The 26,287-nt window shown below is 36.4% G+C and overlaps 1 protein-coding gene across 7 annotated transcripts in view; it reads right to left on the minus strand.

Moving 5' to 3' along the window:
- Positions 1-26,287, minus strand: part of MIA2 (MIA SH3 domain ER export factor 2) — a 40,246-nt gene continuing 13,959 nt past the window's right edge. For 3 of the 7 annotated variants that reach the window (XM_086750186.1, XM_086750185.1, XM_086750189.1), the window contains 24 exons: positions 25,218-25,239; positions 24,991-25,079; positions 24,514-24,585; positions 23,678-23,788; positions 23,286-23,357; positions 22,864-22,968; positions 19,132-19,254; positions 18,567-18,690; positions 17,696-17,742; positions 17,412-17,502; positions 16,051-16,189; positions 13,979-14,080; positions 12,622-12,682; positions 12,238-12,273; positions 11,204-11,271; positions 10,394-10,476; positions 9,900-10,031; positions 7,115-7,246; positions 4,654-4,730; positions 4,031-4,256; positions 3,232-3,363; positions 1,813-1,889; positions 1,190-1,415; positions 1-565 (listed from right to left, as the gene is read on the minus strand). In XM_086750186.1, the coding sequence (XP_086606312.1) occupies positions 414-565; positions 1,190-1,415; positions 1,813-1,889; positions 3,232-3,363; positions 4,031-4,256; positions 4,654-4,730; positions 7,115-7,246; positions 9,900-10,031; positions 10,394-10,476; positions 11,204-11,271; positions 12,238-12,273; positions 12,622-12,682; positions 13,979-14,080; positions 16,051-16,189; positions 17,412-17,502; positions 17,696-17,742; positions 18,567-18,690; positions 19,132-19,254; positions 22,864-22,968; positions 23,286-23,357; positions 23,678-23,788; positions 24,514-24,585; positions 24,991-25,079; positions 25,218-25,239 (2,499 nt within the window). In that variant the 3' untranslated portion in view covers positions 1-413. Of the gene's footprint in view, positions 566-1,189; positions 1,416-1,812; positions 1,890-3,231; positions 3,364-4,030; positions 4,257-4,653; positions 4,731-7,114; positions 7,273-7,873; positions 8,013-9,899; positions 10,032-10,393; positions 10,477-11,203; positions 11,272-12,237; positions 12,274-12,621; positions 12,683-13,978; positions 14,081-16,050; positions 16,190-17,411; positions 17,503-17,695; positions 17,743-18,566; positions 18,691-19,131; positions 19,255-22,863; positions 22,969-23,285; positions 23,358-23,677; positions 23,789-24,513; positions 24,586-24,990; positions 25,080-25,217; positions 25,240-26,287 lie in introns of all 7 variants that reach the window. The other 4 variants (XM_086750191.1, XM_086750190.1, XM_086750187.1 and 1 more) reach the window with 4 other exon arrangements.

Consider the following 26,287-nt stretch of genomic DNA (forward strand, 5'->3'; position numbering starts at 1 on the left):
TTCATTTTCAGTAGACTTTTATTAACTGTTTCAATTTGTTTTCACATTCTATTCATAAAGCAGCAAATAGCACTTTTGGCATGCAGAGAGATTCCCTGTACAGCTAAACAAGGACAAAGCAGCTGGACTTTTAAAATATAGTTCACATGATTTAATTTTATACACCTCTGAAGAGATTACTCAAGTTAGAAATACTTAATTTAAAATTACTATTGTACAATGGAAATCACTTATTCACAATATTCATAGATATTTCATTATTTATTTACAAAATACTATCCTGAGAATTTTCTATTAAGCTTGGATTTCAGCAGAGTAGTTCATATATACCTAAGTAACAATGGTTACTTAACATAAGGAAAAATGCCATTAGAAGAGCACAGGAATGGTTCAGCACGTTGCTCGAGTGACTGTCAGGTCTCCTGCTGTGGTTCTGGTTTTTCTACAGCCGATGGATTTGACTGAGGTGGCTCAACTCTGTTTTCAGGAGTTGGTGGTGGAGGCAAAAATCCAGGTCGCTGAGGCGGATAGCGGGGATAAGATCTCATGGGAAATGGATTTCTCACTGTGAGAGAATCGAAGTAGTCCAGTGAATATCAAATCACAACAGCAAACACATACCTGCTCCTGTTCCTCCCACCCCACATATCTTGCCGCTCAGCAATGGTCTACTTAAACAGAAGTCACAAAGTTGACCAGTTAGGTGTTACGCTCCAAAGAGACAAAGACGCTAGGAAAGGGGAGGACAAAATGATAACTTTTCCTCACGAGTGACCTGCAACAGGCTCACAGCAGCAGCCAATGTCTGTTAACGGGCAGCTGCTGCCACCATCACCTTTGGTCTGATGTAGCAGCCCTTGGCTCTCATACCTTACAGATACTTCGGAAGATCACTGTTTAGCTCTTCACAGGTTAATCAGAGAAGAGCAAGAGACAGAAAGAAGCCCTTCAGCCTGATAACTCACATCTTGCTCAACTAATGCAAACTCCAAGAAAAACAATTATGTCCCAAATGCATGCCATTGTATAGACACTAGCATACATCAAAGCTAAAAGATGGAACTCTAAGCTGAACTGAGAAGTAGTAAGTGCAAATAAAGATGTAAGTGTTTACTGCGTGGTAACTCACTACCTGCACAAAGCGCTCATATGCATCAACTCAAACTAAGTGCTGGTAAAAGCTACGTACTCGGCAGTGGAGGGGGCGGAAGCCCAAAGTCTCGTACTGGATAACATTCACGTGGTCCATACATGCCAGGAGGAGGAGGGGGAGGAAAAGGAGGTCCTCGTCTCATGAAAGGTGGTCTAGGATCCATCGGCATCAACGGAGGTCTGACTGGAGGGACAGGTGGAGGACCAAAACCTGAACCGACAGCTTCACTTTCAGGTGCCAGTGACTGATCAGGTAGCGAGTTCTGCAAGACAGTGAAGACAGGGAAGTTAGCCTAGGGAAAGGGATAAGGAAAGGGAACGTCTCCCGTCCTGTCAGGCCCACTTTGATGTAGACGGTCACACTAGCTAACAGCTAGTTCCGACTCTGCCTTAGCTACAACGTAATCCTGAGCAAGGCTACGTGCACCACTTATCAGCTTGACCATAGTTTCATCTTGTGCATTGTAATTAATTTTCAGCAGAGATTATATTAGTCACACATCAAAACTAATTCACAAGACAGTAAGTGCTGTGATAAAAGTGTACATACAGTTGCCTAATTCAAACTGCACAGTGCAATGTGACCAATGTACCAGAGACAAATTTTCCTAAACATTTTGCAGAAAATTACAGCTTCAAACTTTTTGTTCAGCTACTTACACTAAGGGTAGAGTGATCTTTCATCTCATTTCCTCTTGGTTCTGTTTGTGGGCTATTTTCTGAAGATGTCTGTCCATCTGTATGCAAAAGTTACACCAGTTATTCAGTGCTGACCTCCTTCTCCCCAACACCGATTTCAGTATTTTTTCTGAAATCAGAGTATGTAGGACAAAAAACAAAGAAAAAAGTATCACTGTACCAAGCTCATGTTCTGCAAGCACACTGAAAGACAACTGAGGAACACAAAGCTACGCCTGAGTATTTTCTCCAACTTCTGTACAGGCTGCACATGGATTATCAGGTTTCAGCTTTAACCAAAGTTCCTTCTATCTAAATAAGGCACTTTCTTCCATTTATGGGATTTTTTTTTTTCTTTTAGAAGTTACAAGTGCAATTTCTTAGCAATACAGTGAAGCACAGAGGCTTTGGAAAGAGCTAGGAAGGTGAGGGTCTGTACAGGAAGAGCGCAGTCTTCCAGTAGGGAACAGTCTGCTGTAAACGCTGAACCTTTAACCTCAAACAGAATTCAGCGCTCCCAGTTCCCACATTATGACACCAAGTAACAAAGGTTCTCTCTCCCTTTGCCAGAAAGCAGGCAAAGATGGTAACTTACTACTCACCATGTGAGTAACTGCACACCGGGTGGCAAAGTTTCCGTTATGAGTGTAACGGCTTCCATCTAGCTGATGAATCAGACACGAGACTTACAAGGCATTAAATAAGGATGAAAACTGCTTAGTAAGCATTAAGGCTTCAAGCTCTTGAACTCTTTCAGTGACAAGGTTTAAGCCACCAAAACTTTGCCCCTGAGCTTCTGGCTGTTGCTAAGTATCACAAACCAGAATTCACATAATTGGTCAATTTAAAACAAACGGCACTTGGGACAGTGAAACGCGTGATCACACTGGGGGCAACGGCACTGTGAGCTACAAAAATCTGAAAGCATGGCAAACAGTTTGAAGGAGGAGACCTCAGGACCTTCTACTTCAGTACACAAAGGCAGTGGATATTTCAAAATTTTGCTGTTACTCTTTCAGACTTATTGACTCTAACGCTTTCTAACTTTACCAAACGTGCCATGGAAATGCAGGTAAGGGTTTGTAAGGATATTTTAACGCTGTGGTGAGCCTCACAAGAGGGGCCAAAATAGACTCAAGGCCAATTCTGAATGGTTAACATACAGAACAGTGAAGATGGACAAAAAAAAATTACCTACTATCACTGAATCTCATCCACCCAACAGAAGAGACTGCTACTGTTGATAACATGGAAAGACTGTGTCAAGCCTAGCAGGACTTAAAATGTTTTCACGCAATGAACCATCAGGTCTGTGGTAGCTACAAAACTGTCTTCTTACCACAGCCTACTACATATAGGCAGCCTCACTCCATTTGATAGTATCATGGAAGTGATTCCCACCTGCTTTATCAAAAGACTGCACATCGTAAGTTCGTAGTTCCGCTGGTCCAGAAAGTCTTCCGGTATTTGGAGGATTACGGAAAAATCTTTCTTGTCTTCGAGGAGGAAGAACTGGATCAGTGTAAGGCTCACCTAACATTGAAGAGATCACAAAACAGGCGAGGGAAGATTTATTCCCCCCATTCCATACAATTTCAGACCAGCAAAATTCTCTGGATATCCTATGCTCTTGTAAATACCAAAAGTGTCTATTAATCAGAGTGTGCAAACAAATCTTAAAGAACCCTAAACATAGGAATCCCACCAAGTATGGACTGTAGCTTGTGTTTCTAGGTAGCTGCAGAAGAGAAAGTTCATTCATTTTTGGTTTAACATACAATAGAATTTTGAAAATTATGATTGCCTAAGTTATGAACAGTGGGGCCTTTGAGCAAAGGTTCAAAATAACAATGAACTTTAAGATTTATATATGATGCAACCTCACAGGAGGAAAAGGGTTAAGGTAAGCATCTACTTGCTTTCTTACCCCCAAAAAGAACCCTTTAAATGCTGAACAGCGTGTGTACGTGTGCTTTCCAGACAAAGCCAGTATTTGTGAAAACATTATCGATATGAGCAACTCTGAAGAAGAACGTGTACAACACAATTAACCTTCACCAGAAAAGATGCTCCCGGTAAGCTGAACTGAGAAGCAGTAAGTGCAAATAAAGATGTAAGTGTTTACTGCGTGGTAACTCACTACCTGCACAAAGCGCTCATATGCACCAACTCAAACTAAGTGCTGGTAAAAGCTACGTACTCGGCAGTGGAGGGGGCGGAAGCCCAAAGTCTCGTACTGGATAACATTCACGTGGTCCATACATGCCAGGAGGAGGAGGGGGAGGAAAAGGAGGTCCTCGTCTCATGAAAGGTGGTCTAGGATCCATCGGCATCAACGGAGGTCTGACTGGAGGGACAGGTGGAGGACCAAAACCTGAACCGATAGCTTCACTTTCAGGTGCCAGTGACTGATCAGGTAGCGAGTTCTGCAAGACAGTGAAGACAGGGAAGTTAGCCTAGGGAAAGGGATAAGGAAAGGGAACGTCTCCCGTCCTGTCAGGCCCACTTTGATGTAGACGGTCACACTAGCTAACAGCTAGTTCCGACTCTGCCTTAGCTACAACGTAATCCAGAGCAAGGCTACGTGCACCGCTTATCAGCTTGACCATAGTTTCATCTTGTGCATTGTAATTAATTTTCAGCAGAGATTATATTAGTCACACATCAAAACTAATTCACAAGACAGTAAGTGCTGTGATAAAAGTGTACATACAGTTGCCTAATTCAAACTGCACAGTGCAATGTGACCAATGTACCAGAGACAAATTTTCCTAAACATTTTGCAGAAAATTACAGCTTCAAACTTTTTGTTTAGCTACTTACACTAAGGGTAGAGTGATCTTTCATCTCATTTCCTCTTGGTTCTGTTTGTGGGCTATTTTCTGAAGATGTCTGTCCATCTGTATGCAAAAGTTACACCAGTTATTCAGTGCTGACCTCCTTCTCCCAAAACCAAAGCTTCTTCTATCCAAATAAAGCGCTTTCCTCCATTTAGGGGATTTTTTTTTTGTCTTTTAGAATTTACAAGTGCATTTTCTTATCAATACATCTTAACATTACTGCAGCAGTTCCATGTTTCCCCTCCCTCCTGATAATAATTTATTCGGCAAGTCACACTTTCGGAACAACTGCACTGTGGTCTTGGCACAGAGCTCAACGGCAATCCTATTTAGGTCTGATAAAAATTAATTCCTTCCTTAGTTGCTAAACATCAAGGAGGCTTTCAGAACTACATCACTTCTGGATGGGCATTCAGAAATAAGACTAAACATCCTCATATTTGCTGTACTCACTTTATAAATTAAGAGATAAATAGGAACTTCAGTGTTTTCACCTTTATAACTTCCCCGAGAGCAAGTATTTTCAGTAACAACTGGAGAAAATTATTAAAGGTAATTGTCAGAGGAGAATCTGACTGGATATAAATATACTAAATATATACACTAAATGTACTCCTTTCTTCAAAAGAATCCAAAAAGCAACCAAAAAACCCACAAAAAAACAAACCTGAGATTGGAAAAATACTGCCTTTTTACACCTCTGGCAGAACAAAGACAATAATACTAAAAAGCACAAGATCAAAACGATACAGCTAACAGGTGACAGATTTTTCATCTACATGATGTATTTCTTCTCCTTCAAAGTCCTTTGAAGCAAACAAAGCTCTTTTCTCAATGAACAGATCGGTCTTCTGTAAATCTAAATTACTAGCCACTTCAAGCAGGCCTTGGCTTTGTTAAAGATGTTGTCGCTTAACAGCCTGAAGCATTTAAACGGCTTATGCCTCAAGTTATGACTGTTTGTGGAGTCAGCTACCCCAGCTTAGGAAAATACATGTTGTATTGTTCAGCTTAAGTAACGTTTTGATCATCCTGCTGAGGAAGTGTAGCTCACTCACTCTTTATAGTGGGAGGTTGGATTTCAGTCATGTCAGACATATTGCTGTTCCAAAGTGAGACAGCATGTGCTAGATGGGGTGTGGTTTTTTCTTTTTTTAAATTTGTTGGAGGTTTTTTTTTCTATTTTCACAAAAACTCACCCAAGATCTACTGAAATTATATGCCTCTAAAAAGGAACATTCACATGCGCTTAATGACCTGCTCAATGCTGGCAGCAAGGTTATGCAAAACCCTGTTTCCATTAAGTAGGTTTTTAACTGCACAAGAACTGAACACAGCTTTTAATTTTTTTTTAAATTGCTGCTTGCCAGCAGCTGAACAAAAGGGTAAGAATAGATGTAACAGGTGAGTGCAAAGACAGTGCATCTCTCCTGTCCTTCAGTCAGCATCCAGGTGCTAGAAGAAACCTAGTGTAGAACACAAAAGTATTAGAAAGCAGAAGTGAAACACAGAGGCTTGGGAAAGAGCTAGGAAGGTGAGGGTCTGTACAGGAACAGCACAGTATTCCAGTAGAGAACAGTCTGCTGTAAAAGCTGAACCTTTAACCTCAAACAGAATTCAGCGCTCCCAGTTCCCACATTATGACACCAAGTAACAAAGGTTGTCTCTCCCATTGCCAGAAAGCGGGCAAAGATGGTAACTTACTACTCACCATGTGAGTAACTGCACACTGGGTGGCAAAGTTTCCGTTATGAGTATAACGGCTTCCGTCTAGCTGATGAATCAGACACGAGACTTACAAGGCATTAAATAAGGATGAAAAGCTCTTGAACTCTTTCAGTGACAAGGTTTAAGCCACCAAAACTTTGCCCCTGAGCTTCTGGCTGTTGCTAAGTATCACAAACCAGAATTCACATAATTGGTCAATTTAAAACAAACGGCACTTGGGACAGTGAAACGCATGATCGCACTGGGGGCAACGGCACTGTGAGCTACAAAAAGCTGAAAGCATGGCAAACAGTTTGAAGGAGGAGACCTCAGGACCTTCTGCTTCAGTACACAAAGGCAGTGGACTCTAACGCTTTCTAACTTTACCAAACGTGCCATGGAAATGCAGGTAAGGGTTTGTAAGGATATTTTAACGCTGTGGTGAGCCTCACAAGAGGGGCCAAAATAGACTCAAGGCCAATTCTGAATGGTTAACATACAGAACAGTGAAGATGGACAAAAAAAATTACCTACTATCACTGAATCTCATCCACCCAACAGAAGAGACTGCTACTGTTGATAACATGGAAAGACTGCGTCAAGCCTAGCAGGACTTAAAATGTTTTTACGCAATGAACCATCAGGTCTGTGGTAGCTACAAAACTGTCCTCTTACCACGGCCTACTACATATAGGCAGCCTCGCTCCATTTGATAGTATCATGGAAGTGATTCCCACCTGCTTTATCAAAAGACTGCACATCGTAAGTTCGTAGTTCCGCTGGTCCAGAAAGTCTTCCGGTATTTGGAGGATTATGGAAAAATCTTTCTTGTCTTCGAGGAGGAAGAACTGGATCAGTGTAAGGCTCACCTAACATTGAAGAGATCACAAAACAGGTGAGGGAAGATTTATTCCCCCCATTCCATACAATTTCAGACCAGCAAAATTCTCTGGATATCCTATGCTCTTGTAAATACCAAAAGTGTCTATTAATCAGAGTGTGCAAACAAATCTTAAAGAACCCTAAACATAGGAATCCCACCAAGTATGGACTGTAGCTTGTGTTTCTAGGTAGCTGCAGAAGAGAAAGTTCATTCATTTTTGGTTTAACATACAATAGAATTTTGAAAATTATGATTGCCTAAGTTATGAACAGTGGGGCCTTTGAGCAAAGGTTCAGCATATAATTTTTTTTTTTTTAAATAGGATTTTTCCACATTAGCTAGCTTTTATTTATTTAAGGCTAATGGACCATTAAAACTTTTTACTTTTTACTTTCTGATATCTCTTATGATCCAGCCCAGATAGATCTTTTCATGCACTAAACAAACTGCCAATGCAATGATGAAAGTGAACAGTTAACTGTATACTGCTAGTACCAATATATATTTAAAAGACAGCATATAAGTGAAAGTGAACTGCACCATTCAAGAAAAGTTAAAGAAATCTACTACTAAAAAAACCCCAGCTTTGCAGTGCAGTTGCATATGCAGTTCCATTATCCCGCATTCTATGTCCCAGGGAGGAGACAGCGATCCAGTATCTGATGGGGGTCTGTGGGGATCAGTTAATCTATCAGAACTCAGCTCTCCTCTTTCATTACCAGCTTCATACATGGCAGTTGGTCCTCTGCATCCTAATCAAAGAAATCAGATAGCTATTTACCCAGGTATTTTAAATCCTCTATTATGGCTTTCTTCATTAAGTCTGAAAATGGTAAAATAAATAATGGAACGACAACACTCTCAAAATACAAGAGGCGCATGGCTCCACAGGACTTTCCAACTGTTTGCTGATGCCCAGTTATGTTTACTAGAAGTGTTTAAAAGGTTTGTTTAGAATGAAAAAGTCTTAGTTCAACAAGAGTGCAATCTACAGTACCTACAATTTAAAAAAAAAAAAAAATTTAAAAAAAAGGTTCATCAGAGATACTAATGCCCTCATGATAAATCTTCTTAGTGCTAAAAAACCTGCTGCTAATCAAACTAAAAATTAGCACACTGAAAGTTAATACCCTCATCATAAGAAAATATTTACATTACATTCAAGACTCTTATGATTCTAATTCTTAATTCAAGAAGAAAAGAAAAGGGAAAAAAAAGGAGAGAAGACGAAGTCAACAAATAACGAAGTGCAAAAGAAACTGTAGCAATGAACAATTTTAGGTTGCAAGCTTCCTTTAAAATAGATTTTGTTTGAAAAATGACAGAAATACTGAATTCTGTCTAATTCTAGAGAATTGTCTAATTCTCTATCCTAAAATTCAATCTAAAATTTGAAGCCATTTCATGTCTTGTGCCAAGTGACATGAGCACTATAATATGTCTGCAGCTGGCATAATTTAAGCACATCATTTGTTTCATCTGCCCAAGTTACATTAGTGCTCCACTGTGAAATGGGCAGTAGTTACGCCTTTGTGTAGTCTCTTTCCCTGCTAATACTGCATCCTGAAACGCATTTTTTACTCTTCCTCAGCAGCAACAGCTGAACTGCAATTTAAAGACACAGCTGGACAGCTCAGTTTCATTACTTACGGTCTCTATACAAATAAACTGTCAAGTGTGATTTTGCTTGTGTGTGGTGTAACTACAGTTGAACATTCAATCCCAAGCTTTTTTGACTTAGAAAATGAATCAACTTTCATATGCACCTGGATATGCTTTTTACAAAGAATTAAAGTAAGTAGTCCATGCTGGTCTTTTAAAAGTTAATGCCGATTAGTGAAATCCTTCCAGAAGAGACATTTAGACATATTTCCCATGAAATAAGTACAGTTTTCAATGGGTATAATAGTAGTAGTAAGTTAAATAGTAGCTTCATTATTACCTGTAACAGATGCTGTCTGCCAGCATTTATCTACGCTACTTCTATCAACATCAAAAATATGAAGGAACAGTGTTTTTCTTCCCCTACAACCCACGACACAACAGCTTGCTTTCACCTACTCCTCAATCTACTCCTGACACACAACCTTCCTGGTCCCTTTGTCACTACAGAAGAAACTGTCTCCACATACGACGATTGCCTCAAATTTAGAACAAATGGAGGAAACAATTTAATGGATCACTAACTTTCCCGTATCCTAACCCCCAATAAAACAGTCAAGTTTTTGACAATGCAGGTACTCCCCCCTTCTCTCACCAACTGCATATCAATGAGATGGAAGCGGCAGTATTCTTTCTTCAGAAAACTAACTGGCTATAGTTTATTTTAATATCATAAGTTTATTTCAGCAGAACTCGATTTGAAATAAAACAAGACTGACTGTCTTTTCACTTTTCTCAATCTGTGCTTCTAAGTGAACCAATCTACTAGTAACAACTGCATTTTCCACTGTACTGTTACACATTAGACAGCTTTAGAAGCAAGCTGAAAAAGAGGAAGAGTTTGTCCAATTAACTGTTTACATTGAATTAGTTGTTTTAATACTTTTTGACACCAGCAAGAGGAAAAGGTGTGACAGGTTTATAGTAGAGGAGAGAGAAATCTAGAATAGATATATTTTCAAGTTTAAGAATTGTACCTCTTCCTCCTCCTCCACCTGGAAGTATAGGTGAAAGCCTTAAAGGACCCTCCAATAAAGTTGGAGGGGAAAGAAAAGCTCTTGTTTCAGATGAAGGGCGGCCCATTGGTGAGGGTCCATATGGGGAATGCTCTGGAACAGTTAAAACAAAACACTCAAGTTCACAATATTTAGTTTAGCAAACCGTATAAAGCAATTAGCTTCTCAGGTGAAGTTTAAAACTAAATTGTGTAGGTCAAATGAAAATTGTGCTCTAATTACCATGTGTATCATATTCCCAGTCTACTCTCATCAATAGTACAAACGCTCTCAGTTTCAACACAATACTCAACATGACCTAGAGTCACTTATGACCCAATTTTTTTTTTTAAATGACTGTTATTTGTACATACACATGGCCGAGACAGTTTTTGAACAATTACATATGTGTGGTCTTGGGAAACAAAGCCATAAACCAAAACAATTAGGTTCTGTTTTACAATTCAATACTGTACCTCTGCCAAAGGGTCTAACTGGAACATCAGGAGCATAAGGATCTTTTTCTAAAAAGTGAAGCTTAAATTCTGCTTCAGTTAATCTGCAAATAAACAACAAAAACATAGTAAACAACCAAGAAGTGGAAAAGTTTTACTGGACTGCATGGTTTACTGCTAGGCTTTCTACTTAAAGGGTTAACGAAGCAAGGTATTTTATTCCCTAAATAAAAAGAAAAAAAGACAAAGGGCGTCACAGAACTCTGAGCTTCAGAATTCCTGAAAGTATTTCTCTATGTTTCTGTATTTAAACTTAATTCAGAAGTTGAAGTGGCATGTTACGTGTCACAATTCCTAGCATGACATTACTCTCATGAGTACTCTAAATCGCATTCCAAGAGTCAACCTCACACCTAAAGGTTCCTCTCCACCACTACCACTTGATCTCAGTTAGCTCAGTATTAACTTCTGAGATAAGCTGTGAAATCATTAGGTAACCGTGACATCTAGGTGATACACACTTATTTAAAATAAATAAACAAAAACCAACCCTCCAAAATAACTGAGTTCTAGTACTATATTCTGCTTCTTTTTTGAAGTATTTCAATACTTTACATAGTTCTCAAGTTCTTACTTTCTTGCATGTTATCATTACAGGAATGCTCAAATGACTCCCTTACTTTCAGAACTCTAGTGCATCACCATACTCTCCCTGCCCTGTTTGGGCCATAATTGATTAACATAGGTCTAGAAAACACCAAACTGCACAAATCCAAAACATACTCACATGCCAAATTGCATTTTTTAGCATTAGATCAGGACTGCACTTACTTTTGTCTGTTATGTACATTTTCTTTTTTTATATCACTGAGGTGTCTTTCAGCTGCTCGGGCTGCCAGCTTTAGGGAGGGACAGAAAAAAAAAATAGATGCTTAGATATTGCTATTTATTAATTAAATGCTTCATAAATGTGACAGGTCCTAGATCCAGGACATTTTTTTCTGATGTGTGTGAACTGTATTTTGACAAGATATGACTCGTGTATAAGGCATATGAAACAGAGCCTCATACATGTCACCAAATTACATTAACAACTCTACTACGCAAATTTTTGAGGAATGACGTGGCTTTCCTGCAGGTTCTTAAAACTGCAGAAATTAAATACTTTGGTTATAGCTGCTTTGAAGTATTTACAGAATACGCACAAGATTTAAAGTCTCATATTTTATATAAGAAAGTTTTATTTTAAAATCATACAGTTAAAAACTGTAAAATTATGACCACGAAGTCCCGTAGCTTTTAACAGCATTCTATCTTACACAGACCATTCTGTGAAACTAAAGAAGGTATTAGTAAGGAGATATTTTAAAGTCTCCTGATTGGGAAAAAAAAAAAAGTAAAAACGGATTTTGTAGCAACATTTTTAGGAAGCTATCAATGGAACATACTGTTCTCACAGGACATAACGTATTCTGTTAGTAGATAAAAGGAGTGAAGTACATCCAGGGAAAATATTAAAACGGCATTGAAACAAGGCCAAAAGCTTTTATTATTAGCAAAATGTCACACATTTGCTAAACAGTAACATGTTATTCCAGCAAGCTTATTGCCATAGCAAATAACATTATAATATCATTCTACTGTGCTCACAGGCATCTGGTTTAATTAATCCGAGTATTTTATATGATATAAGTATTTTTAACATGCTTTTGTGCATTTCTGCAAGAAATCCGTATGCTTAAAGGTGACAGGTTAATTTTGATTATTTGTTTTTAGTAAGAAACAAAAAAGTGATAAAGCAAGCTATTCAAATCATGGAAAAGGAAGAGACACAAAATTCAGGAAATTCTGTATTTGGAACTTACCCAATTATCATGAGCTTTTTTCTCATGTGAAGTAATCTGTGAGAGAGACAAATTAGATCATTATTCATCTAAAAAAGAAAAGCTGAAATTGAGTATATGCTCTTATTTGTAAATGTCATGTGTGTGGATAATTTATAATGAGACATTTAAACTCAAAATTTAACTTTTTTAATAAAGTTATCTGGTGATCTCTGCTCTGGAAATTGTGTCAGTTGAATCCAGAAGGCATTAAGAATTGTGAGGGGAAGGTGGAGGACAGCAGGCAGTTAAAAATCCACCCAATAAAACCAAGCCAAATAGAGTATCACAACCTAGCTGAAAGTGGTTTTCCAGTTGCAATAACATCCCTCCTACTTGGCACAGATTGTAACACAAAGCACGTACCTGATTCTGGTAAGAACGAATGGTTCTTTCTAGCTCTTCCTCAAGATCTTTTGCTCGTTGTCTGTAAAAAAACCAGGATTTATGACATTGTAATAACACATGGAGGAAAGTAATTTTAAACACAGTAAACACAATGGTAAACACAAGGTATAATTAAGATTTTTTTTTTTAATCCAAAAGACAGTATTATCACTTAGGCCCAAGGGATACATAAAAATTATAGCAGCAGTGGAAATTCTAGGCCCTAGATTAGTGCAAACAGGAACGTAAACAAAAGAATGGAACCAAAACCCTAGTATCTCCCCAATTAACAATATGTTTCTGATATAAAGGATATCCCTCCACATATGCCCTAACAGGCAGCCTCACCGAGTTCAGCAACATGGCTGGAGTACCACGCTGTCACAGGCTACCACAGGCAGTCCTGAGGGACAGCCACTTGCACTAAAGTTATTTCAAGACCACAGAAAGTACGACAACACCTTTGCTGCCAGCTGCCCTGCGCACAGCCTCTCTTGCTTCTACACTCTTTCAGTAGGTGGGCCAAAGACACATTAATTGTTTAGTTATACTCCATTTGCAACATTAACATTCTCTTTCAACTCAAATGTCTACAAAGTTCACATTCTGAGTAAATCAAGAAGGGGGAATTCTGTCTTCCTGTATCAATACTGAAGAAAGTCTACAATAACTTTATATTACAGAAAAATAATTAATTTAATTAACTTTTCAGGAAGCATTGTTGATCAGTATCGTTAGTTAGAGCCAATACTTTCATAAACACTAAAGGAGGATGGGGAATACACGTTACAGATTGAAGAATTGTGTCACAGTAGAGGTACACAGTTAGCATAACACAAAACAGGGCAAAGTAGTTAAACAACTCCAGAAAATATTCCCACATCACAGTATTTTAGTAAAGAGTTTCTAAATAACAGTACTATCTGACAAGTTTAAGAGATACAGAAATAGAATACTATAACTATACAACATAAGTACGTTAGGATCCATAGGAAAATTGACCATTGCATTTATTTCACAGCATTCTCTTCCCTTTACTGAACAGAGATAAAAATACAAAGTTAACTAGATTAGATACTTCTGCCACTCCATTAAGGCTAACATATCCATACATATTAGCATTCTAATGGAAGAAAAGTTACTAGTGATCTTCCATACCTAATTTTCTCTAACAAAGCGAAAACTCCCGTAGTATGTATTACACACAAACTAGCATGTAACACACACAAATAAACTGGAAGAAAATACACTCACTTACATTGATGTTCTTATTAATTCTCTATTGCTTTTGTTTACTTCAGAACAAGTGATTACAGCAACTAAAATCTGTAATTACCTGTAGCTGTTTAGTTCTTCAGCAGCATGATTAATTTTCTCATCTACTTTAGAAAGCTTTTCTTCCTTCTGTAGGCGTTCTCTCTCTTCTACTGTCAGCTTCCTTCAAGAAAATTCAAAAACTACGGTTAATTCTGTTCCAAGTGAACAATTTTGTATTTGGTCTGTCAAGAAAAACTTCAATTACTTAGGCACGATGAATACATGATATTTATCCAGATAAAGAGTTTTACAGGCAATATATGAAGTGGCATAAATTGCACCAGTTTGCATTCATATTTGTTTGTTCAGTGCATTAACTGTTCTATATGAAACAATTAGATTATCACTGTTTGTAACAGGAGTCTGGAAGACAATCCATATTCCCAAAGAATATTTCTATTTGCGAGAACTGCGGGGAAAGGTAAAAAAAAACAAAAAACCCACCAAACCAAAAACAGCAGCCACAAATCAAATCAAACAAACTAAAAATCAAACTACAGTAACTTTAAGTTATTTGTTCTGGTACTTTTTTACATTTTAAAATAATTTTCCAGAGAAGAAAAAAAGTTGTTACTAGGTATTAAAGAAAAAAAAAAAAAAATTACTTCCAGATCCCTTTTTTTTAATGCCTTATCAGGCACTACAGAAGAAAAAACCCACATTTCAGACCACAGTTTATGCACAAGGTAATTCTGCAGAACACACATGGATACTACTGCTTCATACAGCCCTGAATGGATAAACAAGGCATTCTCCTGTAAACAGCAGTCAAGCTAAGTCATGGATCTTTTGAACATGAATTAAACTTCTTTTCTACTCAATCTTTATTTCCCATTTTTCTATTTCCCTGGTTTGAACACACCTAGCTTTTTAAAAGATGCCCTGTTAATACTAATAGCCTCTTTTATTCTGCTACGTCATTACACCAGCTTCTCCCTGCTCCTTTTCGGTATTTCTAAAATCTTTGTTAACCAGCATACATTTGCTCAGCTTTAGTGTGGTATTTTTAAATACCATCCACACAGTCTGCAAACATTTTTCCTTTCTGACTACCCATCATAGCTTCTTAACAGGTTACTTCCCACTCCTGCCCCTGCTCTTTTGTAAAAACCAAACGTTAATGTAGTGAATTTCTAGGTTTTGTTGCATCTATAAAGATGCAAAGTATCTATACAAACAAATGTACTACAGAGCAGATTATGGAAAGTAATACTTTAAAAAGTTCCTGCATAGTGCTTAGTATAGGATCAAAACTTGTGCTGCTTCTCTTGCTGCCTTCAAGATTATGTCTATTCCTTGAAGAAATAATTTCTGGCTAGTAAAATTGTAATTTATCATCATGCCCTAAAATGACACCCTGTGCTCCCTCTCTGCCCCATCCACACACACACACACTTCTGAAGGTTACTACGTGCCCCATTCCATCCCAGTCAACTTTATTTCTAGTCCTTAACGTATTTCTGACTTCAATCAGTAAGTCATAACCCCTACTATCATCCTGACTGTGAGGCAGATAGATTATGAGGGCTGTACTATCTATCTCGGTGAGGAAAGTTTGATTCACAGGGATTTTATGTTGCTTACTGGTAACAGTTAGCTTGCCTATGTTTTAACTCTAAGCTTAATTTTATATATAGCATCACTCCTCTGCTGACATTACTAGTTCTCTTTATTATGTAAGATGTACCTCACAGTTAAAGCAGCTACTGATTATCTTTATTTCAGCAACTGTGATAGCTGTATAACATCGTATTTTAATTTCATGAAAAAAAAAAAAAAAACAAAAAAAGTTTTCCAACTTCATCCACCTTATTGCATAGACTAAAACTTTGTCACTTCTTGTTTTAGCTTGGTTTCTGTACTTGCTTGTGGAAAACTCCTAAAATAACACACCACTACTTTAATGGAAATAATTTCTGTAAAATTACTGTGATCACAAATGCACACAAAGGTGCAACATAACAGGGTCTTCACAATGCAGAAAACTCTGTAAAGCAGTATTCAAATTTTCAACCATTTTCAGCCCCCTAAATCAAAGAGTTACATTCAAATCAAACAATAAGCATAAAATATAAAAAGAGGAACCAACACCTGTGTAGCTTCATTTCATTTTCTTGATAAAGCTCACTCATTACTTTAAGTTTCTGTTGAAGCTTTTGAACTTCACTTTCAAGACGTTCATTTTCAGATTGTGAAGAAGTTTTTTGGCTTTGAAGGTTTTCTATACGTTCTGTCAAATTTAGAGATAATTATACTGGGACAATGCACAATTTACAAAAGTCAAATATTTGCAATATTTTAGTGTATTAAGAGTCTGCAAAAACCTTTGATCCGATATTTATTTATAATATAAGTGATAATACATTAACACATTTCAATAAATTATACAAGTTGAGAAGTGATATTGTTCCTTTTGATAGAAACCAACAACTTAACACTCTCTACATGCCACAAAGTGCAGCTCTGAGCACATGCACATGCTCCAGATTGCATAGCTTCTTTGAAAACAATGCAGTTTTGTAACTCAATATAAATTTTCATTTAGGGTTCCTCTTATTTTAATTACTCTACTAAAGGAGTAAAATCAGTGCCATCATACCCTCTTGCAGATTTACCTACGTGAGGTCTTGCTGAGTTGTCTGAAGGGACAACTCTGATTTGTCAAACTACCTTATTTTTCCAAATTAAAATCAGTCATAGTTCTTTTCCTATTTACTATTCCTATGCCTCTCTTCAAGAAACATAGAAAGCTTCAAGTTTGAATATCTTTGTGGGACAGATTTACAGTCAACTTGGAAAACACGTTAGTGCAAAATACAGTTTTAGAGAGCACTTCATCACCCAAATAGCAAAGCATAGCACATTCAGTTGTGATGGCTACTCTGCTGGCTGTTATCTATGAAAGTAATAGCTAATTACAGGCTATGATTTGAACTAAAGTGGCAGTGTTTTCCGTTCATAAGGTTCAATTGAGATGTCCTAACCAACAAAGGAAAAAAACAGAGCAAGATGCTTCTAGGATTTTAAGTAGTATTGAGCTTGCACGCATTACAAATTAATTACAATTAAGCTATCATTTTTAATAGATGGTTTTAAAATTTAGATTAAAACTCCATTGTTTCATGTCCAGAAATTATGCAAAGTTACATATTTACTAAACATCACTTTATCTGTTTATTTTAAGATTTTATAACTCACTAGTTATAGAATATTCCAACAGAATACAACAAAATTTGCAAATAGTGCTTTAGCAGCTTCGATTGTTTTACCTCTAACATCAAAGATTTAATATAGTTAAGCAACTTAAACTCAAATGGGTATTTTAAAAATCAAGTAGAGCTATTAATGTAAATTTAATTCAGTCTTTACTAGAAGTAATACTTACAGCCTGTAACATCATTTTACAAAAGAAGCATCTTATTACTCTTAAAGGCAAAACCAGATTTAATTACCTGCAAGTTCTCCTTTAGCTTTATTTTCATCAGACAGTTTTGAATATATTTGATCTCTTTCTGTTTCCAAGGTCTTCAAACAAGCATTTAACTATAACCAAAATAATAAAAAAAAAACCTCGAGCATTTTAAGATTACCCAAAGCTGTTTGTATGCAAAATATCTAATTAAACAATAAAAGGTGCTGAACTCTGTGATACTGAAATCTATATGCGACTAAACTTACCATAAAAATTGTATATATTCCCTCGTTTCCCCCTTCCAAGTTTCTTAAAATCACATACCTTTGCAGCATATATCAACTTCTTTACAGTTCGTTTTTGCTGATCATCTGATTGACAGAATAGAATAATGTCACATAAAAAACACAGAAAGGCTTGTGACAGAGATTGCTACTATTATTTTATTTTGTTTTTATAAAAAAAAACAACCCTCAGCATACCACAATAGGCATGGCATATTTGGAAGAAAAAGGAAAAAAAAGCGGGGAGGAGGGGACCACATGCTTATATTCTAGTACTTTGCCGATCAGACTCAGAATACTCATGTTAAAAGTGAGATGCTGAATATACACTACAATTTACGGGGCTGCGTCCTATGATATAATCAGCACCAGCATAAAAAGAAGCAGCAGCAAGAAAAAGGAGGAAGAAAGGCTCTTCTGTGCTGCTGTTTTGAGGGGACCCACATCTACACCCATCTGCTTCCAGTGCCACCATACTGTCTGCAACAAGTAACATCTGCCTAAGGAGAAGGAAGCAGAAATTAGAGTCTAAGGACCCACACTGCTACTGTTGGGAGGAGCTTCAAGAAGAAACAAAAGCAAGGTTTCCACCTAAAATGTTTGAGAACCACTGCTTAATACTAATGTAGGCTAAAGTAATTCGAAAGAGATCGAGCACTGAGTCTTTATATTGCTCTACGATAACATGTATGCTTTAGCTATATCCACACACTGCTAAATAGCAGCATAGGTTGTTCTTCTGGAGGTGTCCAAGCATCAGTTCACTGTCCAACATGAATAACATTGGTTGAGTTTTGAAAGTCCAACTTCTACAAAGCTAATCTTTCAACTTTCCTGGAAGTTTTTTGGGTCTGTATTTCTGAAACATCTATTAAATTACTATTTAAGATGGGAAGCTACACAAAGCATACCTAAGTGTTCTCCATTCTCTGTTTCACCCTTTACATCTGTGTCCCAGTGATTATCTCCAGCATCATCATCTTCTCTTATTGCTGAACTCCAGTCTTTCATCTTCAGTAAGTACTGTGTCAGGGACTAAGAAAAAAGCCCACACATGACAAAAACCGTAAAATAAATACAAGCAATTAAAATGTAGTTACCATTACAATTACTTTTTTGGGATTTCTGTCCTTTATTTAGTTCCCTTAGTACATTAAGTGAACCCCATATACAGGATTCTAGATGTCTGATATTACTTTTTCTATTAAAACATATACCTGCAGGTCAACAGGTGTGCCCTTGTGAAGACTTTTCAGATAGCCAAGTATGCATGCTTTTATCAGGGCTTGTGTCTATAAGGTACACATGCAGGAATACAGTCCTTACTCCCAAGTTTCAAATTAAAAAAAAAAAAAAAAAAAAATCCGGAACAGCTTAATTGATATTAAGGCAAGGAGAGGTTGTTAGACTTTCATGGAACTCAATGATTAATATCAGTCTGAATAATTTGATTCAACGCCAGCTGTCATAACTTACCTTGACTTGACTCTCTTTATTTTTCAATACTTCTTCTGTATCTGCTTTAGATGATTCAAACATCTTAATTTGTTCATTTAGTTCACTGAATCGTTCACCCCATCCTTCAGCTTCTTGTAAAAGCTAAAAAGGGAAACACCAGATTAGTGTGATTGTCTATTACAACCAAAATCAAAGATGAATACTACTTAAGCCTGTTCTATTACCTATACATAAGCAGAATTTTAACCTCTCACGCATCAGCAAGAATTAACAGAGAGACTACAATTAAACCTCAAGAGTTTAAAAATAAAAACTTCTATGTTATTGTCCAGTTGCTTTAGCTGCAATAGCTCTCCATTGTAATTAGGATATTTTTAAACATTTGTAAGAACAAGTCAGTTAATATTCCACTCGGTTTAAAAACCCTGATGTGACAACAGCAACAGATATAAACCAGAAACAATTTGTGCAAGAGCTACAAAGACAGGGGAATGGATGGAGAGAACACTCATTCCCCAATACGCACACACATTTCTGAAATTGTACCTCTGTCTTTTCAACCTAGAAAAGGTCGGTGAGATAAGGGAAGCCAGGAAGCTCTTTAGACAGCTATTTAAATTAACATGACTTAAAAAACTGTATTATTTTTCCTACTCTCCTCCATACTTCTTAAAGTAATTTTTAGATTTTATTTTAAAAAAGCTTTCCAGTTAATTAAAGTCACAGCAATTGTATGTAATCAACACCTACTAGTATGTATCTTTGTAATTAACTGTGGTTAACTAAAAAAAAAAGATTCCAAGGTTGAATTTTACAGACTTCTCCTAGTAAAATCTCATTTCACAAAAATACTTTACAGCAGTAAAGGGATTAGTACACTTAAGCACCAGTTCATTAAAAATAACCACTGCAACATATTAACTATGCCTTCATATTGTGAGAACAAAACTAAACTGAAGGAAATTTCTATTAAGACAAAACATGCAGTACAAAAACATGGAGTACAGTACAAAAAAAAATTTGTCTTAAGAGTCTGTCAAACGAATATTGCTTAAAGTTGCACAACAGGCAACCAATTTAAAAGCAGTGAATGTACAAAAAGGAATAACTAGGTTTAGCAACAGGAATGTAACAGCCAGTTATACTAAAAATAAAACCAGAAAATGGTAGTTAAACAGGGGAACTGCCATGCAAATACACAAGCAAGCCTGAACACCACTTATCAAAGATAAACTCGAAGGCATAGAACAAAAGTTATGACTACAATTGCATGAATCCCACTTGGCACACAACTGCACCTTTCAAGCAGTAAAAGCCATGTATGAATTTGCAGCATCATGCAAACTACATATTACAGATAAACCAAAAATACTCTATGCTAATACTGCTCAGAATACATACACAGGCCACTATTTATCATTAAATGTTATCCTCAAAGGGAAGCTAAACTTTAAGAGATTCCTCCTTCATTAAGCCAAAGAGAAAGTAAATTCATGTGACTTTATATACCTCTAAGAATTACAATAAAGAGAAATAGCAAGGATTTGCAATAAGCTAAAGTAGTATCTATTTCTAATGTTCCTGCAAAAAAACAAAGCACAGGAAGTTTGGAGTTCATTAACAGTTCCCTTGTTCAAACTAAAAGGCCCAATCCTCTCTCTGACACATCATAAATCTGAGGTAGCACATCTGTTATAAGGTTTAAGCTATGATGTGCCAGAAGATTATGACCCATTAGTGCAAATGGACAGAGGAAGAAAGTACTCTAGTTTCTGTGAACAAATAACACCTTCGTTACCTTTTGAGTAAAAGTGAAATTCCATCTTTAAAAAAAAAAAGCAAGAAAGAAAAATAAAAAAGGGATATGGATACTCTAATATAGCAAACTAACTCACGTGCTTACAACAACCTCATAAAAGAGAACACAAATAAGCAAAGCAGATACTTTCTCTTCTTTCCTTGTCAGGTTCAACTCTTACCAGGTTAATGATCTAACAAAAAGCATAGCAAAATACAATATACACAAATGTTCTCAAATTACTAAAAACTGACAACAAAGCTCAGTTAACAACAAAATTGAGTAATTAATCCTAAACAATGTAGTTAAGGAACTACTATACTCAGGTTATTTCATCTAGAAAAAATGCAAAAAACCTCACTTTATTTAGGAACCTGGCAAGTTAATTACATCCTGGGAGTTGTTTTTACTGATTTTTTTTTCCAGTTTTTGCTTGATATAAAATGATTGCCTATAAAATGAGGCGTAATTGTCAGCACTTAGTATTACCTTACTCTAAGTGCTACTTTTTAATAAAAGGAAAGAAAAATAAGATTATTTACACACACACACAAATGATTGCATTACTTCTGTTTGAACCCAAGAAAATACCAGAGAAAAAAACAAACAAAAAAAATCGCTATTAAAGCTTTACATAATAAATTTTGAGAAGCAATACACAAGTACACTGTCAAATCTGAAATAAAGCACTAAGACCAGATCCTTTCTCTTCATCAAAACAAAAAAAAAGTACGTATAGGTTAGACGAGACTCTTGAAAGAAAATAATTCTCAAGCAACTACATCTCACAGCAATTAACACCCAAATCTACTGTTTCTCTTCTACTCACAGTATCTAATAAAATTGTCTTCCTTTTTTTTTTTGCAGTCACAAACATTACTCCTTCTAAAACTAGAGAAAAAAATATGAAGTTTTAATGATAACAGAGTTGTGCAGAAAGGAAATATTCCTCCTGCAGAAAGTGTTCGGTTTCCAGTAACCTTTTTTTCTTTTCTGCATTTGAAAGTCCGATATACACCATGTTTTGATATAAAGGAATAAAGCACTCCTCAGCTTTTTTATAAGACCGCTAAGAATCAACAGGCTTGTACTTCTACATCATCCCCACCTTCCTGAGGTATCTATCAGGCTACTGTTCAGACAACAAGGAGATCATCAGTCGGTTAGGAAAATAAGCACATCTCCATTAAAAAAAAACCAAAAAAACAAAAAAACACCCCCCCCAAGAATCAAAAAACCTCTGCAAAACTCTAAAATATTCCATGTAACATTTAATATTCAGAGATAATATAATTTTGATTTAAAAAAAAAAAAAAACACCAGAATTCATTGTGATTTCATTGTGAAACTAGTTATTGCACAGGATAACTGTTGCATATGCCAAACATTTAAAAATCATTACCTTTCTTTGGGATCTGGCTATGATGCTGAGGGAAAGAAACATCTAAAATTTGGGAAGTAACAGTCATTTCTGTCCCTTCATTTTACTCACCTGATTTTACGTTATTTCATCCATAGTGGCACTACAGTAAGTTTTTTACCCACCTTTTGCATACTCTGCAATTTCTTAATTTCTTTTCTTTTCTGGATCGAGTATAAGCATTTTCTCTCTGCCCCTGTAGAGGATCCTAGCTGTGGACTTGCTCAAATCTTTGTGCTTTCCTCCAGGTCTCAGCAAAATTCTTTTTAGTCTTACATTACTATATGCTCTCTTACTCACTGAATTCTATGCACATTTCTCAACAAACTCTAATTATTTTCTTTTAAAACAGGACTATTTTAGACTAAGTTTTTCCAATACAAAATCATTTTAAAGCCACATCCTCTTCCTCATTCCATTTACTAGAACATGCAAGGGGTATTAACAAACACACTGAGGATGAGCTCCTTGGAGAAATCATATTTATCATAAGAAAATATAGTATTTCTAAGGATAAATAAGAAGAACCTACCTGTTTCTCACTTTCCCGGAGATGGCAGCTCTCATCTACTGCATCTTGAAGGGATGTCTTGAGTCTCTCTGTATTAATCTGATATACTTTTAGGGTGGACTTGGCCTAAGTGAAATTAAAAAAGTGTGTTGTTTAAATAATATAGGGGAAGATATAAGTGGGGTCACGATGGTATTATTGGACTTATTCTTAGGTTTTCTAGCTGTGCTATATACATATTCTCACATTGTCCCTACAATTTCAACAGTTTTTGCTGGTTGTAGTTTTACAACACTATATATCATTGTGGAGTAAGAAGGCAAAGAAAAGACAAGGTTATTGCACTCCCCAGAGAATGTCAATCACTATAAACCAAACAGTAACTACATGGAGAATAGAAACAGCAAAGATTTGAAAACAGAAACTATAAAGACTGGACATACCTCATCAATTTGTGACTGGATAGATTTTGCTTCATCCTCTAAAGACTCCACCCTCTTCTGAATTTCAGCTACCTGAAAATTATTAGTTGTCATATAGCTTCTTCCACAGATTTGACTGAAAAGGTCTAAGCAATTAATAAAGTTATTTTAATTTTAAAACTGAGAAGATTCTACTGCCAAATCAGTAAAACCATCTTTTCTTATTCTGAGTATTTTCCTTTATGGGTGTAACTTTTCTAATATGCTACATGGAGTATGAAGGGAGACAAAACACGAAATGTAGTTTTTGTTTCAAAAATCCAGAGAGTAGTTTGCCTTCACAGAGAATTTTTTTGTGGGAACTTTTTTTTCTTAATGAATAGTAACAAAGATAGGATTCTATTTATTCTTACCAAGTTATCATTTTCTGATTGCTTTGATTTTTCTTCTTCCAGTTCTTTTTCCAGATTCTCTACCTCTTGTTTGAGTTCCAAGTTTGACTTGTTCAGTTTTCCATGCATTTCCTAAATCAAGTTGTTTTCACAGGTAACATAAAACATTTGACATCAATTGCATTTGAAGACGATAACTATGTTTTAAATATAACAGCAAAGTACGTTTAACAAATTTTACCATATCACAGGCAAATCTCAAAAGTATTCTAAACACTCTTGCATGTTAACAAAACCTGTAACAAATAGTTCTATAGGACTTGAGGTGCAGGCAAATCTATTTGCTTTTTTGCTACATAAATTTTATAGAACCCATTAGGTATTTGATTAACTTTTTCAGACCTCTTTTACATATATTCTCAGTTTAGGGGATACAAACAATGTAGTGGAAATTTTGTTTACAACTGTGCTCCAGTAGCCTATAAAATATATTTGAATTAAATCAGATGGGGGGGCGGGAATCTTCATGCACTACTTTCTCTCTTAGAAACAGGAAGAATTTACTTTTTAAAAAATTAAATATTGTGTAATATGCCATTTGCTCTAGTGTAAACCATTTTTAATGCAACTGTTACAAAAACTTCTCTTAATTTAAATGCCTCACTTCTATGCCATTTTCAGTAATCCAGGACTAAAATAACAACGCTCTCAACTAAAACAACTGAAGCTTTTGCGCTTTTTGTTCTTTTTTTTGTTTGTTTTTGGTGTGTCTGTTTTTTTTTTTTTAATATAGGCAACATTTTTCCTGAAATACTGCCTTAAATTATAGAAATCACAGTTTCCATTTATCTTTTTACCTCAATAGAAGACGTGTCTGTTGATTCTTTCATAATGTTATCATCCTTCAGAGACAATTCTAAATTTTCAAACTGAAAAGAACATACTTTATGTCAGAATGCATGTAAAGAATTACTTAAGTAATAGCATTAATTTATGATGCTGTAATCTGAAACATAGCCACCACCTAAATATTCACAAATGCACCTTGCTGGAAATCAGGAAAGCCTTAGCACTAGCAGATTATCTCAGTGGCATAAAACAAAGACATTTGAAAGTTGCTTTCAGTGAAATGTATCATATTAAGAGTTACAGGCAGAACTAGTTAACACCTAAATTGCATTTAAAGACACTGACAGGAAAAAGCATTTGAAGAATAACTCTGAAAGGTTTTTTAAAAGAAAGAAACGTCTTACTTTTAGATAAGTTTAATACTTTAAATACTTGAGAAGCTCATTTCTGTGACACATCTGGAAGCAATAAATGAGGACCATTACCTCTTTTTTGCAAAGGCTGAGTTTTTCAAGAATTTTGCATTTGTCTTCAAGTAGTTCAGTAATTTTATCAGCAAGCTGTTTTTCCCGTCCTAAAAAAAACCAGACAGTTAAGTGTTGCAACATCCAAATAATTAAAAGGAGGCAAAAAAAGGAAAGAAAGAAAAAAAAAGAAAAGAAAAGAAAAAGAAAGCCATACTCCAAAGAAACAGTACGAAAAATAAACTTACCTACACAAAGCCGACTTCTAACCTGAAAGAAAAAGAATAAATGCTGAAAATGTGTGATCAATTACTCTTGCATAGTATCTGAAAACGAACGTTTTAAGCTGTGGTTCCACGCTCAGTTTAACCATGGAACCTTAAAAAAGGAATATAAACAGAGGCTGCTGTTAAAAACGGGCAATTGCATGCTCTGCTCTTCCTCCCTCCATGGTTGTGTGTTTGCCCTGTTCTTCTCCCACTCTAATTAGCAGAGCAGAGGGGAAATAAGATTAGTTTTCACCTGGATCACTTTTATAACACACCTCTGTATAGTCATCCCAGCCATGACTGCCAACACAAAGCGGCAGTGGACATGCATAGCCAAAAGAGTAGGAAAGGAGAGAGAAGGCGAAGCTCCCTGTGCCAGCTCAGACTTAACTTCCTCTGAGGAAAAAAACCCACATACTACATAACAGGTAGAGCTGCAGTAAGGGTACTACTCAGTGGAAAGCGTCAAATCAGCAGCTGCCACCTGGAGTCTAGTGCCCTAGAAGAAAAATCAATTGTGGGACAAAACCTGTCACAAACGTCCTGGACAAGAGATGTAGAACTTGGCTGAACCCACAAAAACTTTACAACACAGCATTCGTTCCAAGGCTGGGCCTAGATCATGGGCCTAATATACACATGTCCCTCAGATTTTCCCTGTTTCCTCCTCATTTAAAGCCACAGGATGGCCAAGGAGTCCAACTACTAGAAAAAGTGGAAGAAAGTCATAAGCACACCTTATCCTATCACCCCTCCCAGAAAACAAAACCAAACCCCATTACTTTTGAGTAAGTAACCACTAATTCTTCAAAGTGCAGCCAGTGAAGAAAAAGCTATCAATAACTTCTATAATACCTAATGCCATAGTGACATGGGCAGCAGGAAAATAACACTAGAGTTGCTGCTTGACTGATTTCAGCCAAAATGCCCCTTTCATACCACCTAGAGAGATACTGCTAGAAACCAGAAGGAATCACCCAAATTATAGATACATAAACTTATACAAATACAGATCCCCTTCCAGACAATCTGAATCGCTGCTGCAGAAT

Source organism: Chlamydotis macqueenii, chromosome 5 (assembly GCF_036417535.1).
Source record: "Chlamydotis macqueenii isolate bChlMac1 chromosome 5, bChlMac1.mat, whole genome shotgun sequence".
NCBI lineage: Eukaryota > Metazoa > Chordata > Aves > Otidiformes > Otididae > Chlamydotis > Chlamydotis macqueenii.